Below are 19,539 nucleotides of genomic sequence, written 5' to 3' on the forward strand. Positions count from 1 at the left end.
ATGCCAGTAGCACATCCCACACAGTTGCAACAACCAAAACTGTCTCCAGACATTGCCAACTGTTTCTTGGGAGGCAAAATTGTCCTAATTGAAAACCACTAAGTTAACCAGATATAGATAGGTGATTGATTGATTGATTGATTGATTGACAGACAGACTAGACAGTACAAGTGCAGCCATGGGTTTTTTAGATATGAAGCAGCTGCCTCAGTCTTTACATCCTCTCTCCAGAATGTTCCTACTAAAAAACAAAATGGCTGCATATTGCTTGCAAGATATTATCAAATGCTGGCTTCTCAGAGAAACAGAAAGAGAAAAAATGGCACGTGCCAGAATTCTGTCAGGCTGCCCTAACTCTTGGCTGCATGCCCACATTCTGCCTAAAACCTACTTCCCAAACTTTTCAAAATGCTTTCCACAGCTTTCAGAACCTGACCTTTAGAGCAGGTGTGTGTGTGTGTGTGTGTGTGTGTGTGTGTGTGTGTGTGAAATAGATTTACAATTTTCTGTATTCCTGCAAAGCCAAACCACTTATTGAGTCCAAATGCCAACTGGGGATGGTGGGAATGTGCACACAGATGTCAGTGGGCTCCAAAACAACAACACAAGAGCTCCACCTGCAACTAATTATAGAAACTGAAACTGCACTCTGGCCAGAAGAAGCCAGGTTCAGAACCCATCTCATCTGCTTTGGCTGATAAAATCACTCTGTAACTTTTTCTCCTGTCAACATAAGACTTGCTTCTTAAAATCCTCTGAGGATGTTCTCTATAGGGAATTGTATCAAGCAGTGAATGTTTTGGGGGTGACCACTCCCTCTGCCTTCCCCTCCCACAGTTTGGTTTCAATAAGTGTCTTTGGCACAAGTGAGACTAAAATCTCATTGAAATATTCCAAAATATTTTCTTTGGTTGTGAGCTGTTGCTATCCCATAGCCAAAATAAAGAGATCCAGAGAGAAATGGAACATGGAAGTCATTTAGCTCTCCCAAGTCCAACAGACAAGAATGTTTACTTTCCTCCCATTAGCCAAGCTTTTCATAAGAAAACCTGGGAATAAAAATTTGTAAGGCTACTAATACAATGCACATGGCTGATCCTAGGGCTGACTGCAAGAGATTACTGAAGCAAAAACCAGCTGACATCTGTGACAAAGATGTATAGTTCACTTCAAATCATTCTCCTACATTCTGGCAAACAAAGAAATCAACTGCTGGCTCAGTGCCATCTCATCTATCTTCAGAACCAAAGGAAGTTTTTACCTACCCATGAAAGGCATTAAAATTGTGGTTTTAGTCTAAGTAGATCATTGCCAAAGTCTGGACCTAAGTTTTCCACCTTTCTGGAAAGGTAGACAAACTTACGGTTCCATGAAAAGCTAAGAAAGATGGACATTTTCTGGTCCTTCTAAGATTCAGAATTCCAAGTTATGTTACGGTGCTAAACTAGTTCATATGATCCATGTACCAGTTCCAAATCCATGTACCTGTGTAACATTGGGGAAAATACACACAGACATACACATTTCAAACCAGTGCTAAAATAGATAATGTATACACAGGGATGACACATGATTAACTTCTTAATTTCTCAGGTTTATTGATAGGCATTATCAGTCCTTAAAACATCTGCAGAAAGAGAATGACCAAGGACAGCTTCAGTCAGAGTAGTGGACATTTGTTTGTGCCCTAGAGCATCCCTTCACCCTCATCTCAGTAACTTTGAAAACTGTTCTTCCAATGCTCCGGTTCTAATAGGGTCTCCAGTCACTCAACTCCTTTTCACATACCTGTCCCCACCCCTGCCACATACACATGCCAAGTGTGTTGGCAGGATCTAACTAAGGCATGACCAAATCCTTCCATAAATTTTCTAAGTAGGAAGTGAAGACATGGGGGTCTCTTAACCCTTTAGCTGTGGTACTCTCATCCAAGATAGCCCACTGACAACATGAAGGAGGTGAGGCTGAAACGTAGAGGCAGGTATCAAGAACCAAGCTGAAGCAATGGGATAAGACACAGTCCTGCTACAGTTTAAGGTCATGGCTCCAGTCAACCCCAAGCTCCATACCTGAGCCTTCCTGCAATTCCATTACAGGAACTAATAAAGTGCCTTTTTTTTTTTTTTTTTTTTTTTTTTTTGCTTATTCAGGTTTTGAGTAGCATTTGTATCACTCCTTTGGAGCACTGCCCAATACAATTATTAAGTAGATTTCTTTATTCTAATGTGAAAATTCCTTAAAGATCTCATTTCACCTCCTAAAATGCACCTATTTTTATGGTTATCGTGACTAGTAATTATTATGAATAACAGTTATCAATGGATGATTTTCTATGTTTTATCAATTAGGAAGGAATTGAGCTGCAAGCAATGGAATATCCAACCAACAGTGACTTAAACAAATAGGAGTTTATTTTCTCATATGACTAACATCTGGAGGCAGCACCACTGTTGGTGCTGGTGCAACTGCTCAGAGATGGCAGGGCGTATGCATCTGTGCTTGTCTCGGTCTTTCTCCCATGGTTATTGCACAGATGACACAGCTCCAGGCATCACATCAGCACTCAAGACAGGAAGAAGGGGAAAGAAGCATTGCTGGTGACATTCATTCCTTTTATCAGGAAAACAAGAGCTTTCCCAGAATCTCCCAAATTTCCACTCAGGGTTTATTTGCCAGATACTTGATTATGTCTACACACACATACTCCACTCGCCCTCTGCTTTGGTGGGAGTGATTTCTCTGACCTCATTGACTTTGGTGTTGGCCATGTAACATGCTTTAGGCAGTGGAATGTTAGTGGATATGATGCAAACAGAGGCTTTAAATGTGTCTGTGGGGTTTGGTAGGACATTTGATGCTTATAATCTCCCATGAGAATATGAAAGCTGCTGTTGTGAGAAGAAAATGGAGAGTTGACATGTGACATAACTGAACCCAATTTGCAGATGAGAGCTTGGTGCCCTGAGTTCAGACCCACCCAACTAAGTTGCAGCCAACCTGCAATATGTGAGGGAAAGATAAATGCTTGTCTTTTCAGTTGATTAGCTTTGGGATGGCAGATTACATAGCATTACCACTGCAGTAGCTGCCTGACACATAGGCACTCACTTTAAGATAAAGTGTCATAGCCAAGTAAATTTGAGAAATTACTAAATTTAAAAAATTTAATAAACATTTCTTAACTGCAAGACTTGGAGAATGTCACAATCTAATATATTGTATTAGTTTTGCTACAACAAAGTACCACAAAGTAGATGACTTAAACTTCAGAAATGTATTGCCTGACCTGTGGTAGCACAGTGGATAAAGCATCAATCTGGAAAGCTGAAGTCACCAATTCAAAACCCTGGGCTTGCCTGGTCAAGGCACATATGGGAGTTGATGCTTCCTGTTCTCTCCCTCCCCCCTTTTCTCTCTTGCCTCTCTTTAAAAAAATGAATTAAAAAAATAAATATTTTTATAAAAACAGAAATGTATTGTCTCAAATGTATTGTCTCAGTTCTAAAGACTAGAAGTTGGAGATCAAGATGTTGGCTGGTTCCTTCTGAGGACGTGGAAAGGCTCTGTTCCAGGTCTCTTTCTTGGCTTGGAGATAACTGACTTCAGTCTCTCTCTTCACATAGTCTTCCCTCTGTGCAGGTCTATGTCTGTGTCCAAATTCCCCTAATAAGGACACCAATTGTACTGAATTAGAGCCCACCCTAATGACCCCAATTTAACTTGATTACCTCTGCAAAGACCCTATCTCTAAATAAAGTCACATTCTGAGTTACTGGGGTTAAGACTTCAACACACCACTTTGAGGGGACACAATTCAAGCCATAACGTATGTATTATGACTTTCCACGATAGGAGTATTCAGCATGTTATGTCTCAAGTTTATTTGACCGGAGAATTCCCTTTGGAAAATGTTATTTCTCAGACACACTTTGGAAATGCTGGATTTGATGAATCCATGGATCTCAGACAGAGTAGTAGAGCAAGTAGGCCTGGAAGAAGGCACAGGAATAAGGCAGGTCTATTTGGGCAGTGAATGTATTTAAGTCTTCCCTACAAAACTGAAGTGACCTGGCACTCCAGGGCTGAGCCCTTAACTCCACAAACCGTCAGTGCTCAAGGTGACACGCAGCTGCATTTAACTATTGGCAGGCCCTTACAAAATGGGTGCTGCACCCCCTAAACAGGACACAGAATTGATTCTATCATTCACTTCCAACAGGTACAACTCTTCATATCTGAACATCCCCAATGAAATAAATATTTTAGAACAAAGTCGAATGACTCTTATTGAAATGATACTGCATTTATATAAATAAAAGAGAAAATAATAATAAAAGAAATACGGAAATGTGCTCTACCTGGACCTTTTCAAGTTACAGGCTCAAAATGAGAATTGAATCACATATTGCAACCAGCTACAAAACTCATCAAAAGCCCATATTGATTTATACTAGATAATTCCCTATTGTGTTAAGCCAGAAATAGAAATTATCACATAACCATTGCTTAAAAGCCATAGCATTCCCCAGACAGTTTTAATTACACTTCTTAGGTTACATTTCCCAATGACCTTGTCCCACTTCTGCACACATGAGATGGGCAAATATTCAATCTAGTACAATCTCCCAGTGTGTGATGCTATTTATATTTAAGCAGATCTCTGGCTAGCCACACACAATTTAGGAAAATGTTTAAAAAGTGTTTCATGTACACCTGATTTGGAAAAAAATAATTCATTAAAAATACAAAGTTAATAATTGCACAAAATATCCAGGAATATTAAAAGTTAATTATTTACATGCACTAAGCTGTAAGATATAAATCCTTATGAACTTTCTGTAGATTTATTCTCTAAGATGTTTTCTCTCTCTGATCTCCATCAAACAGGTAAATAGAATGAAGCTGTCAAGAAAAAAGCAAAACACAACCATATAATTTTTTAGAGAAAAGATTATATATCTTTATATACTTTACATCCATATAGTTGTATTCTCCCATTCCCAACATCTACCCCAACCCCACTCAGGTCATTAAAAATAGTAAGAGGACTGCCTCAAGTGGCAGCCAAACATCTATTCTAATTCCGTTCTCCTCATCACTCCCAAACTAGCCTCCCAGTGTGACACTGAGAGAGCATGGTCTACATCAGGGGTTCCCAAACTTTTTACACAGGGGGCCGATTCACTGCCCCTCAGACTGTTGGAGGGCCGGACTATAAAAAAAAAACATGAACAAATCCCTATGCACACTGCACATATCTTATTTTAAAGTAAAAAAACCAAAATGGGAACAAATACAATATTTAAAATAAAGAACAAGTAAATTTAAATCAACAAACTGACCAGTATTTCAATGGGAACTATGCTCCTCTCACTGACCACCAATGAAAGACGTGCCCCTTCCGGAAGTGCGGCGGGGGCCAGATAAACAGCCTCAGGGGGCCGCATGTGGCCCACGGGCCGTAGTTTGGGGACCCCTGGTTTACATGTTCATGCCATTGCAAAGAATCAGCTGCCGGTAACAGCCACCCACTCTTCTTCCATTCCAGAAGAACATCAAAAGCAAAAAGCACAAGTATAGTATAAGGATAACTTTGTATTCATACACTCTTATTTATATAAACAAGCCAATGATTCCAAATGTCCATAATGTAACTCTTAGCAGCCACAAATTTATTTCTATTCATGCAGATCTGTATGGTTGAGAACCTTGGAGACAGCCTGGAGGTGAAAGGAAGTCTGGTATATAATATCCATCCAGGAAACTGAGTATCACCCCTTTGCCCAGGAGAAATTTGGTCATGGCTACCTACCCACTGGCTCCCAGGTTCCAAACAGCCCTGTACTTCTTGTATCACAGTGAGGGTATTCAACAAACTCCCTTAGATCCAGAGTTGGTTTCAGCTCCATTGGACAGAACCACTAGGACTTCAAAATCTACTGCAAAAGCATTGACGAGTGGGAGTCCTCTACAACACTGAACATAAGAGTAAAAGGACTATGCTAATGAGCATTAAATGCACAGAACAATGAATAAACACAAGCACTCTAGCTCTCTCACCTTCGCTTTATAATGGACCTGCTTCCCATTTCTATTCACATAGTAAAATTCAAATTGTCTTAGATCATCTAAATTTAGGTAAGTGAAATTCTAATTATCTAAATACCCTCTGGTATTTGTAAATACAGTTTCTACATTTGTAAATACAGTTTCTAGTTGTTATGGATAAGAAATCACAATCAAGTATCCCTTATCTCTTTTGCATTCTTTTTTTCCCTATAGAAAAAGTTTTTATAATTTTTCCTCTGAAGGGAAATTATAGTAAGTTATGGTAAATGGTAGAAACCCTAAGCAGCACAAAAAACATTTCTAGGAAAAATTCCTTCCTAATTAAGAAGAAACATACTAAGCAAACTAAATCACATTCTTAATCATTCTGTCAAACTACAGATGCTCCTCAACTTACAATGGGTTATATCCCAATAAACCCATCATGAGTCAAAAATACCATAAACTGAAAGTGCATTTAATATACCTAACCTACCAATCATCATAGCTTAGCCCAGCCTACTTTAAACGTGCTTGGAACACTTACTTAGCCTACAGTTAAGCAAAACTATCTAACACAATGAACACACTAGAGAGTATCAGTTGTGATCACGTGGCTGACTGGAAGTTGCAGCTCACTGCTGCTGCTCAGCATCAGGACAGGGTGTAATACTCCATATAGCCAGTCCAAGAAAAGGACAAAATTTGAAGCACAGCTTCTACTGAATACATATCACTTTTGCACCATCAGTCAGTCAAAAACCATAAATAGAACCATCGTAAGTTGGGTACCATCTATAGCCATTTTTTACATCTAACATATGTGAAATATGATCTTCCTATTATGGTAAGATTCTGTTCAAAGTTCAGTGATTCATAAGGTAGTGAACATAAAGGTACGACTTAGACATTGGTATGAAATAAGTCAAAGCTTGAAATTCAGCTGTCAATTGACGGCTATATGAACTTGGGCAAGCTGCTTATTCTCTCTACAATTATTTTTCATCTGTAAAATGAGACAAAGTTTAGCGCCTACCTCAGATGATTGATGGAAATACTAAATAAGATAATGTACACAAATCTCTAAGCACAATGCCTAACATATAATATCCCCAACAGATGTCTACTGGTGGCAGCAGCAATAATATTAGAAACAGCAGCAACAGTGTAAGTCTGCATTGTTCCCTGAACTTTATTTCATCTAGTTCCACTTTTTGACAACATAAGAACCCCACTGGCAGAGATTTCTAGTGTTCCCTTATATCTAACTCTGCTCTCCTTCCTGGTAAGAGGAGAGGACTGCACCTCCCAGCTCTTGCAATTGTGTCACTTCCTGTCCAAGGAATTGAGGAGCCATCGTGCCATTTTTAGGGATTTTTGCTCTACTGTAGCCATGTGCCATGATACAGAAAGCCTGGATCCTGAGTTACTACCTGGAGGAAATCAACCTTGGAAAGTCACTTGACCAGCTTCATACTTCAGGTGAAGATGAAATAAATCTCTGATGTTTCAAGCCACTGAAACTTGAGGTTTGTTAATTATTGCATCAGGATCCACCCTAAGATAACCACTCAGTGCAGCTATTCCTCCAAAAGTGAACCTGACATATTTCCAAGGGGTACTTCAACCTTTTTAAAATAACTTGCTTTTTTGCCTGACCAGGCGATGGCGCAGTGGATGAGCATCGGACTGGGATTTGGAGGACCCAGGTTCGAAACCCTGAGGTCACCAGGGCTCATCCAGCTTGAGCACGAACTCACCAACTTGAGCGCAGGGTCACTGGCTTGAGCATAGGATCATAGATATACTCCATGGTCGCTGGCTCAAGCCCAAAGGTTGCTGGCTTGAAGCCCAGTGTCGCTGGCTTGAGCCCAAGGTCACTGGCTTGAGCAAGGGTCACTCACTCTGCTGTAGGTTCCCAGTCAAGGCACATATGGGAAAGTAATTAATGAACAATTAAGGAGCCACAACGAAGAACTGATGCTTCTCATCTCTCTCCCTTCCTGTCTGTCTATGCCTATCTGTCCTTCTCTCTGACACTCACTCTCTCTCTGTCAAAAATAAATAAATAAATAACTTGCTTTTTGTTTATCTTTATATTCTTTATTTTGTAATACTAGCTCATATTGCAAATAAATTGACTTCTCAAACTCTCCAAGCCTCTTCCTCCTTTTATATTATATTTTTAACCTAAAAAAGAAAATAACTACATTTTACTTATATCTAATATACAGATTAATACTGGGGCTTTCCCTAGGTCCTATGTTATAGTCATATGTCATCCAAGTACCCAAGGTAGCCTATGATCATTGTAGGTTCCAGAACAAGGAAAGGGTAATGGGAGCCTACTTAACTATTCACCTGCTTCCAGCTTAAGGCCACATGGACAATGAAGTAATATTATGGATGTCACCTAGTTTAAACTGAGCTAACCCTCATGAAATAAACAAGACATTTTAGTTTTTTTCTAGGAGCTAAACAGTTTTGTGTGTCATTAAAATTTACCTCAACATACTATTTATTTTACTTTGTCTCTTCCATATTTAATTTTTTGTGAATGTCATAAATAACATATTGACATAGTAGCACATTGTTTAATTTATAAATAAATATACATGTATAAGGAGGAAATCTATGCTCAAAAATATTTAATGATCAAAGCATAAGGTAAAAGCAATTTTGGAACTGACAGTTAAGAGAATAGCTTTCAACTTTGTCATCACTTGCATCATGTCTACTTTGCTTTAACCACTTCCAAAACAACTGAAAAAAAAAGAAAACCAATACAGAACTGGGGAAATGCACATAGCTACAGCAGTTTCAAAGGATTTAATGAATCAGCAAAGTCAGGAAAAAAGGATTAATAATAATAGTAAATAAAATCAAATGAATAGCATTCATTTGATTTAGGAGTAAAGGGCAATGCTTTCTGTTTCAACTAAAAATCATTTTTCACATCTGAAAATGATTCAGATATTTAAAGGGATAGGTGATTGCTTTCTACTTAGAAAGTGAACAAACAGCAGATTCTCATACAAATCAGAAATGCTTCTACAAGTGCTTGGACTCCAAATGGGTAGTAACCTGGAAAAGAGAAAGGAAGGTCAGCAAATGACCCCAATAAAGGCAGAGCATTTCACTGGGCCAAAACAAAGATCAATTATCAGAGAGTCACTGTTTTAGCCAAGTTGAAATTATCTCAAATTTCTACAGAAAGTTAAATGATATCTCGGAATTTTTTTCAGCTAAATGGCACAACACCCTCTACTCCCTGTATCTTAGTACTTAACTCACTACCAGTAAGAGGTGAAGCTGGGATTTAAACTCAGGAATGTCTGACTCCAAAGCCCTTATGAAAATAGCATCGGATTAATGAGCCTCACAACAAGTGGGATGTGAAAATCAAGACTGGCTGGCACTGAAAGGGAGGAGGCAGGGAGAGGAGGTGCTGTGGAGTCCCCCAGTAGAAGAATATGGAAAGAGCAAAGTAATGGAGGTGGGAAACCTTGAGTATGTGCAGGAATTACCAAGTGTCGGCTCTGGAAGCACTGGAAATGTGGAAGGAGGTGATACGAGATGATGCTGGAAAGAACACTGATTCAGGCCTTCCAGTAGAAGGCTGAACCAAAGAGGTTGACTTCATTCTGGAGGCAATGAGCAATTAAGGAGGGCTTTAAAGCAGGGGAATGGTGTAACTGCAGGTAGACTCTAGGAAAACTAATCTCACTACGACACTGAAGATGGATCGAAGAAAAATAAGATGTCTAACACACAGTATGTACTTAATACTGAATGGATGAGACAGAAATGCATTGTTTCTATAACATGACATGAAGCCCATTCTACTCAACAACACTTAATATTGTTCAATTTGCTATTTAAAAAACACTTCACTCGTTGTAGAAGGCAATAATGCTGCTGGTACTTCAAAAAAAAAATCAATTCACCAGTCAAATGTGGCCCATTAATGTTACTGTTAAAAATGTTTATTCTGGCCTTGGCCACTGGCTCATCAGTAGAGCGTCAGCTCAGTGTGTGGGAAGTCCCAGGTTCAATTCCTGGTCAGGGCACACAGGAGAAGTGACCATCTGCTTCTCCACCCCTCTACCTCCACCTGCTCTCTCTCTTTCACTCTCTCTCTCTCTCTCTCTCTCTCTCTTCCCCTCCCATAGCCATGGCTCAGATGGTTTGAGCAAGTTGGCCCAGGCACTGAAGATGGCTCCATGGCCTCGCCTCAGGCACTAAAATAGCTCGGTTGCCAAGCAATGGAGCAGCAGCCCCAGGTGGTCAAAGCATCACCTTATAGGGGGCTTGATGGGTGGATCCTGGTCAGGACACATGCAGGAGTCTGTCTCTCTGCCTCCCTGCCTCCCCACCTCTCACTTAACAAAAACACAAACAAACAAAAAAAGTCTACTCTTGCAAAAATTAACATTTTCCTCTTCTATTTAAAAGGAAGTACATCTGAGTTGCCGCTGTGACTGCTGAAAAAGAAAGCATAATTAACCAAGTGTAAAAGTTAGGCAATGAGAAGTGTTCCTCTCTCTTCTGCAACAATGTGGAAAGGTTATTGGAAAATAAGGAGACCACAAGCTGTAATCTCATAATTCTTATGCCCTCTTGTAGTCTCCAAGTCAAACACATACTTCAGAGCTTGTTTGATGATGTCATACTTTCTTCTGCACAGGTCCTGGTACCATTTGCAAAGCATCAACTACTCAATAAGAAGTCAAGGTTGAAAAACACTGAGGTGAGTCATTAACCTACCTGATTTTCTTCATGGGAAACCCGCATCTGTTCCTTGAGGACAGACATCCGGGCTGCTTCTTCTTTCCTCAAGACTCTCTCCTTCTTGAGCTCAGGACTCCAGAATGTCTTGATACTGTTCATGGAAGAACCCAACTTGCTGTCTTTGATGTCTAGCTCTTTCCGAAGGAGGTCATTCTCTCTCTGAAGTTCCTTGAGCTGGGCTTGAAGGTCTAACATTGTGCTATCCCTTACCTGCCTCAACATGGAGGGGACCTGGTGGTGGTGATGATGGGATGAACTGGTCAGACCACCATGTTGATCTGTGTATGAAAGGACATCTGTGTGGGAAAGTCCAGCAGAAGCAATATTGGGACTACTCCCCATAGCTGTGACCCGACCTCCATATACAGCTCTATTTGTGGCCCTTCCCAGAGTCATAGTGCCCTTTGGGTAAGTTGTTGAAGCCACCCCCTCATGATCACTCAGATACATGGGTCCAGATGTAGCATAGGCTGCATTAAGGGACTGGATATTCTCCATGGACAGAGTCTTGCCTGTTCCTCCACCTCCCCCACTACTTGTTCTTCGGTGGCCCAAACGAGGAGACCTTGGCAAACGAGGAGATCTGGAAGGGCTCCCTTCCAGATTGGTGATTGTTCTTGCACTTCCATACATTTTTCTTCTATTATGAGGTGCTACTGAAGAAAAGGAATATTATACTAAGTTGGGGATCAAGCTAATATTTCCACTGTTAGCTGGAATTTTCATTGCATTCTTCTCATAGTCTGTACCCAGAAATGACTCCAATCAGAGATCTGAAAAATGAGAAAGGGATAATCAAAAACAAACTTCTATAGAACTCTGACTATAGCTTCATTATGTTTTTAAAAATATATAGATAGAAATAGATAAATGATGATAATGATAGATGAATGAATGATAGAGAGATATACGCATGTTCATTTAAAAAGAAAAGTAACCCTAAAAATTTACTTACTATATCTCAACATTTTGTAAATCCCCCCAACCAACCCCCACTCCCAGGCAAGGTCACAAGTTTTCCAAGCAAAAATAGTGTTTTTTTTTCATAGAAAATTAAGCTCAGCATTTGGGTTAAGTGACAGTTGGAACCTCCCGAAAATTGACCACAGGATTCCTCATCACAGGGACATTATGAAGTGACTCTAAGAAGCTGTTACTTCCTAAGATGTCAAATAATAGTCAACCATTGTGCTCACTACAGACATCATTACTCCATCACAGTCCTTTTTCACACTAGGCTCAGAACTCTTTCAAACACAGCACTCTAGATAGTTTACCATCAATCAGCTGGCATTGACACATGTCTTAGAACCTGTTGGCCATCTTGGAGCTAAAAGAAAAAGAGGTGGCTCAACCAATGAAACTCCCAATATATAGCCAGATCCTAATGCTACCATCAGAGAAGATAACAGTTCTATCTCTTACCTCTTTCACTTACATCTTTCACGCTGGCATTTGGGGACTTCTTTTCAATTTTTGCTGACCTAAATATGCATATTAACCATTCCATACCTGTACAGAAAACTCACAGGAGAACAATGTACCATGTCAGAGTCCCTAGCCCCATGACCCCTAGAGAAAAGTAGTAGAAGCTCCCAGTCATGATTACTAAAGTACATTGGTACAGATTTTATGTAGCCAGCACTATAAAACTGTGATTACTCCATCAGAGCTGGTATCCAAATGCCCTTAATGGGGTACATTATGATCTCCAGCTCTTCCTCTTAGGGTATACTTGGTGTACTCTCTTTTTCTTCAGCTTTAAGATCTTAGGGGCAGACTCTGGAGAGAGCCAGACTGAGGTTCGACTCTCCGCTCCAACAGCTGACTAGATGGATGAACTTAAGCAAATCACTTAACTATTAAGAACTTCCTTTCTCCAATCAAGAAAATGTGTGTAATATAAACCTAACTCATAGTATCCTAAGAAAAAGAGATGATACTTAGAAAACATCTAGTTTGGTACCTAGGAATAATTTCTGTTGGTAGTATCAATAAGTACATTAATAGCATCATACAGAGCATCTTTTATTTTTACCTGCCTATTATTCATCCCATACCTCCCCACTCCCCAACCTCTCCCACCCACACACACATTCTGGTAACACCATCTCTGTTTTCCTTAGAGAAATTGTCCCCTACCTGCTACTCACAGTCATTAGGTTAGTTAAGGCTGATTCCCTCTACTTCATCCTGGACAGTCATCCTATTCCATCCCCCAAACATGGCAGAAGCTTTAAAATGGACATGTCCCATATTGGTCCAAAAGATTCTATGCCATGGCTTTACATGAAACTAGGAAAATAGGCTCAATTTTAGCCAGAATTACTTGAGTTCAAGATGGAGCTTCTGAGTACTGCCACATAAAAAGGGTTTTCCTGAGAGTGAAGCTAATGCAAAACAAACCAGACTTTTTTTATTTTTTACAGAGACAGAGTCAAAGAAAGGGATAGACAGGGACAGACAGACAGGAATTGAGAGATGAGAAGTATTAATCATTAGTTTTTCATTGTGCATTACAACACCTTAGTTGTTCACTGATTGCTTTCTCACATATGCCTTGACCGCAGGCCTTCAGCAGACCGAGTAACCCCTTGCTCGAGCCAGCGACCTTGGGTCCAAGCTGGTGAGCTTTGCTCAAACCAGATGAGCCCACGCTCAAGCTGGAGACCTCGGGGTCTCGAACCTGGGTCCTCAGCATCCCAGTCCGATGCTCTATCCACTGCGCCACCACCTAGTCAGGCCAAACCAGACTTTAAATAGTGTGAAATCAAGCCAGGTGACATCACTTGATACCCTAGATCAGTGGTTCTCAAACTTTTTGAAGTCAGGGCACATTTAAAATCCTAGAGATAATTGTAGGCACACTATATACAAATTTCTGAGAAATGTTATAATAATTAAATCAAATATTAAAGAAAAAATATACAGTCCAAGCGTGCTTTTATGATAATTAAATGAAATAAATATGACAAAATTAAATTTATTCTGACATTAAAAAACATTTTTATGTTACATTTTTTGTTATGCTTTTTATAATTCATAAATTAGAGGGGTTAAAAAATAAAAAAATGACAAAAAGTTATCTTTTTATATAGAGAGAGACATTCTTAGTAAGATTTAGTAAATTCGGCAGGTCCTGGCATGAATGTGTTGTTTTTTCATTCTTGTGTTTATAAGAAACATAAATAATATAATGATGTGTTAATAATAAATATAATAATAATGTGTTAACAAAAAGAGCGGTATTTCCGAAATGAAATGGTATAATAGAGTAATTATATTTATTTTTATATCTGGGCACATGCCACGAACCAGCACAGCTAGTAATTCCAGGTTCCGAGTGGGAACAGTGCAGAATTAAGAAAATACGGGGTCAAGAGGGCCCTGTAATTGCTGCTGACAAGAACAAAGCATGCCCAAAAGCCGCATCTTGCTTTATTTATAGGGCAAAGTGAGGCCATTAGCAAATCAATGGTCTCTGATCATGTTTCTAAGGCAACCCAAGAATTTTACCAAGTGCAGAAAACCTCCACCATACATATCTTCTTAACTTTACACCAAACAAAAGATAGAAGAAACTTGCCTCCAGTCTTTCCGGGAAACATGGGGAGTAGGATAAACAATCCAGCACCACAGCTTAACAGCCTTTTGCAACCTAATCAGGCAAGTGAGGTGGGGGGGTTGGTTAGACTGTCAGCTTACAGCCAATTCCCCACACCTCTGTCCCCCAAAAATATAAACTCCAAAAACCCTTTTGGTTTTTTGGTCCACAACAGGCACATATTTCTCTTGAATACCATAGAGCACACCTGGAAATCTTCTAGGGCGCACCAGTGCCACACTTTGAGAACCACTGCCCTAGATCCAGCAGTCATTGATGCTACATCTATCCCTAGACCATTTTAGTTACATATGCCAGGTAGACTGACTGCATCAATGGCCTCAATTTGTTATCCCTTTCTGTATCTGCCTCTTTGTACCCTCACAGTTTCACCCTGGGTTCTGTCACATGACTTTCTCTGGCCAATAAGGAGATAACAAATGTGAAGCAAGTAGAGGCCTGTAATAGCACGTGTGTATTTACTCTCTTAATCATTTTTTTCTGCCACAGAAATTAGAGCATGTCCAGTCTAGCCTGCTGGAAAATAAGAACATAAAACAAAGTCCAGGTGTCCTAGCCAATTGCCAACCCCAAGACATTTGAGCAAGCCCAGCTAAGGTCAGCAGAGGGACCTAGCCAGCCAGCTTCTACCCACAGATGCATGCACAAGTCCAACTGAGAACTGCTGAACTCCACAGTCATGGACTAAGTAAATACTTCTTAAGATGTCACTTATGTTTTGTGGTTGGCTGTTCTGCAGCATTCATGGGGCAACAGATATCTGATATACTCACCCATAAATTTCCTTTTTTGCTACATTCATTTCAGTTGGGATTATCTGTCACTTGTTCCCTAAAAAATCTTCACATATAGTATGAAGAAATATCCTCCATCAAGGCTTCTCCTTCCCCTAAAGAAGTCTCTACAAAGAATTATATATCTGTCTCTAACTAAGGAACTTAGGTTTTTTTTCTCTGAAGTTAGAAACGGGGAGGCAGTCAGATAGACTCCCATATGTGCCTGACTGGGATCCACCTGGCATGCCCACCAGGGGGCGATGCTCTGCCCATCTGGGGCATTGCTCTGTTGCAACCAGAGCCATTCTAGCACCTGAGGCAGAGGCCATAGAGCCATCCCCAGCGCCCAGGCCAACTTTGCTCCAATGGAGCCTTGGCTGTGGGAGGGGAAGAGAGAGACAGAGAGGAAGGAGAGGGGGAGGGGTGGAGAAGCAGATGGGTGCTCCTCCTATGTGCCCTGGCCAGGAATCGAACCCAGGACTCCTGCACGCCAGGCCGACGCTCTACCACTGAGCCAACCAGCCAGGGCCTAAGAAACTTAGTTTTAAGTGTTATATTGCTCAGAGCAATATTTGTTTTACCTGATAATATGCAAAAATAATTTTGTATATGATTTCTGCATGAAAAACCAGTTTTATAAAAAAGGTAAATCAGACCTTAGCCAAGTAGCTCAGTTAGAGTGTCATCCCCATACACCAAGGTTGTGGGTTCAATCCCTGGTCAGAGCACATATAAGAATGAACTAATGAGCCTGACCAGGCGGTGGCTCAGTGGATACAGTGTCGGACTGGGATGCGGAGGACCCAGGTTCGAGACCTCAAGGTCACCAGCTTGAGTATGGGCTCATCTGGTTTGAGCAAAGCTCACCAGCTTGGACCCAAGGTCGCTGGCTCAAGCAAGGGGTTACTTGGTCTGCTGAAGGCCCACGGTCAAGGCACATATGAGAAAGCAATCAATGAACAACTAAGGTGTCACAATGAAAAACTAATGATTGATGTTTCTCATCTCTCTTCGTTCCTGTCTGTCTGTCTCTATCTATCCCTCTCTCTGACTCTTTCTGTCTCTGTAAAAAAAAAAAAAAGCACAAATAAGTGAAACAACAAATTGATGTTTCTTTCTCCCTTCTTCTCTCTCTAAAACCAATAAATAAAATAAATTTCTAAGACTTTCTAATTGGCCTAATAATCAATTTTTAGTTATTAAAACAACTAATAGATGATTATAAAAAAATTTTAAAACAGATATGTATACAGAAGAAAATTAAAGCACTCTCAATCCTGTCACTCATAGACAACCTCTGTTGCTTCCAATTCCTTTTAAGTGTGTGTGGGTGTGTATACACATATATATTTACACATATATATAATTTATATGATATTAATATTATATTCTATACATCATGTACTCTTTTTCTCAATGGTTTTATTTTATTTTCTTTGAGAGTGGCAGGGAGAGAGAGAGACAGGAACATTGAGCTGCTCCTGTATGTGCGCTGACCAGGGAATTGAACTGGGCAACTGCTCTGGGACAATGCTCCAGCCAACCAAGCTATCCAGCCAAGGCTTAATTTTTATTGATTTTTAGAGAGACAGAGAAAGGAAGGGAGAGAGAGGGAAGAGGAAAAGGAAGTATTTGTTGTTCCACTCAGTCATGCATTTTTTGGTTGCTTCCCGTGTGCTCCCTAACCAGGGATTAAACCCACAACCTAGTTGTTTTGGGATGACTCTGTTAACAGAATGAGCTAACCAACCAGGATCTCAATGGTTTTACTCTTACATCATCTCCTTTTTCCACTTAACATTAATGTCATAAAACTTTTACACAACAACCTGACTGGTGGTGGCACAGTGGATGGAGTGTCAACCTAGGATGCTGAGGTCCCAGTTCGAAACCCTGTGGTAGACGGCTTAAGCGCGGGCTCACCAGCTTTAATGTGGAATTGCTGGCTTGAGCATGGGATCATCAATACGATCCCAAGGACACTAGCTTAAGGTTGCTGACTTGATGCCCAAGGTCACTGGCTTGAGCAATGGGTCAATGGTTTTGCTTGGGGGTACAACCCCGTCAAGGGACGTATGAGAAGCAAGCAATGAACATCTAAAGTGATGCAACTACAAGCTGATGCTTCTCATCTCCCTCCCTCCCTCCCTCCCTCCCTCCCTCTCTCTCTCTCTGTCTCTCTCTAAAATACTTATATTTTTGCACAATGTGATTTTCATGGTCTTCATGAGTTCCCAAAGATGGCCATCAAAAATCCCTTCCCTTCCTGTATACATTTGCCTCTCCTCCCATCAAGAAATGGACTTTATTTCCCTTCTTCTTGAACTTGGCCTGGCCTCTGACTGCTTTGACTAAAAGATGCTGCAGGAGTGACATTGTTCCATCTCTAAGCCAAACCCTAAAGAAGCATAGCAGCTTCTAGTTTAGTCCTCTTAAAACCCAGAGGTGTAAGGTCCAAGTTGTCCTGCTGGAAAGAGAAGCCACACAGAAAGACCCCAGAAGATGAGACACCACACGAAAAAGAGGCCATGAGAAGAAGAACTAAATTATCCCAGCCAACAGCTAGCACCAAGACACAGGCCACTGAGACACACCAGCCTGGAGCTCCCAGGCCAGCCTCCCTGCCATCAGGAATCAGCTGCATGAGTGACAGCCACACTATGTATACCAGAAGGACTTCCCTATAGCCCACAGTGATAGGAAATAATAACATTGTTTAAAGCCTCCTGAGCTAGGAGGTTTTTGGTTGTTACACAGCAAAAGAACTGAAATAGTCACTTAAGGTTTCGTTGAATGGTTATCTAATCATTTAATCAATCACCTATTATGGAATACTTAGGTTATTTTTAATGGAAATACCAAAGTTAATATTCTGACTAATAAAACTTTATAAATCTCTTATTACTTCCCTAGGATAAAGTCCCAGTAGAATTACAAGATGGAAATTGAAACTCTCTTGATAGCCACTATCAAAATTCCCCCAAGAAATGTTGAAATAATTTACATTCACACCTATACTATGTCTATTTTTCCTCTACTGCTGTTACTCTTTATTCTCAACATATCCTGGAAGCCATCAACTTCTTTTGTGGCTACTAAAAATCCCTGAATTACCCAACTCGGGAGCACAGCTCTGCATCTTCAGTAAATACACCTTAACAAGCAATACCAATTCTGTGCTACACCAGCTCTGCTTTAGGTTAGTGCTTCCTCAATAGTTTGTCCAATGTTTGGATAAATAAGGCTAATGGGCAGTTTGATTTTATACCAAATGTCTCAGAGACTTTAAGATACTAATGTGTATGGAACTATTCCAAAATGGAGTACGCAATGTAATGTTTTCTAAATTTATTTGACAAAAGAACACTTTTCCCTTCAGAATACCTAGTATTTTTTTACTAACCATTTACTTATCTACTTAATAAATATTTTTTAAGCATCAGCTTAATTGCCAGTGTTGAATGCTGGGGATAAAGCACTGATTGAGACAGACAGAGCCTCTGTCTATGGAAAGTTTTACCCATGAGCACAGACCTTCTCAGAGTTTGAGGGGAAAGGGCTCACAGGAACTGGGCACTGCTTTAAGAGCACGGACACAAAATTCACCCAAAAGAATCAGAACTGAGTTTTAAGTGGAAAATAAAATAAACCAAAATGATGACAGGTTGGAGTTTTCACCTTACTAGGGCAAAAAATAAATACAGTTATTGGGGTGACATTAGTTAATAAAATTACATAGGTTTCAGGTGTACCACTCTATAATACACATCTGTACACGGCACCACGTGTTCACCACCCCAAGTCAAGTCTCCTTCTATCACCACTTACCCCCTTATCTTTTCCCCCCTCCTCACACCCACTTTCCTTCTTGTAATCACCACACTGTTGTCCGTGTCTATGAGCTTTTTTTCTTTTGCTTCATCCTTCCACCTTTACACCCAGCCCCCCACTGTAATTATCTTTCAAATACTCCACAAAAAGCCAGAATGTCAAAAGGAACACAAGTCAGCCATCCACAGCCTGTGTGTCCAAGAAATGAGCAGACAGGATGATGTTGCTCACCCCAACATCCCACCAGGCAAGAGGTATTAAGTACAATTCCACAGACTTGACCAAATCAAAGAAGAACTTAAGGGAACGTTTAAATGGTAACAGAATACTTTCGTCACCACAACCCGTCTGCTTAACAGTAAATTTTAATTAGCTACCTAGGCCCAACACTTTATTTGGTAGTAGTCTCTGCTACCAAATTTACAAAGAGCTGGGAAGGTTTGCTGGATCAATTTCACCCTTAAAGCA

The 19,539-nt window shown here is 40.3% G+C and overlaps 1 protein-coding gene across 3 annotated transcripts in view; it reads right to left on the minus strand.

Annotated features, from left to right (window-relative positions):
- The window catches only part of ERC2 (ELKS/RAB6-interacting/CAST family member 2), a 1,144,388-nt gene that overhangs the window by 1,097,911 nt on the left and 26,938 nt on the right, over window positions 1-19,539 (minus strand). For all 3 annotated transcript variants that reach the window (XM_066245244.1, XM_066245243.1, XM_066245245.1), the window contains exon 2: window positions 10,816-11,612. In XM_066245244.1, coding sequence (XP_066101341.1) covers window positions 10,816-11,472 — 657 coding nt within the window. In that variant the 5' untranslated portion in view covers window positions 11,473-11,612. The remainder of the gene's footprint in view (window positions 1-10,815; window positions 11,613-19,539) is intronic.

This window comes from Saccopteryx bilineata, chromosome 10 (assembly GCF_036850765.1).
Source record: "Saccopteryx bilineata isolate mSacBil1 chromosome 10, mSacBil1_pri_phased_curated, whole genome shotgun sequence".
Lineage (NCBI taxonomy): Eukaryota > Metazoa > Chordata > Mammalia > Chiroptera > Emballonuridae > Saccopteryx > Saccopteryx bilineata.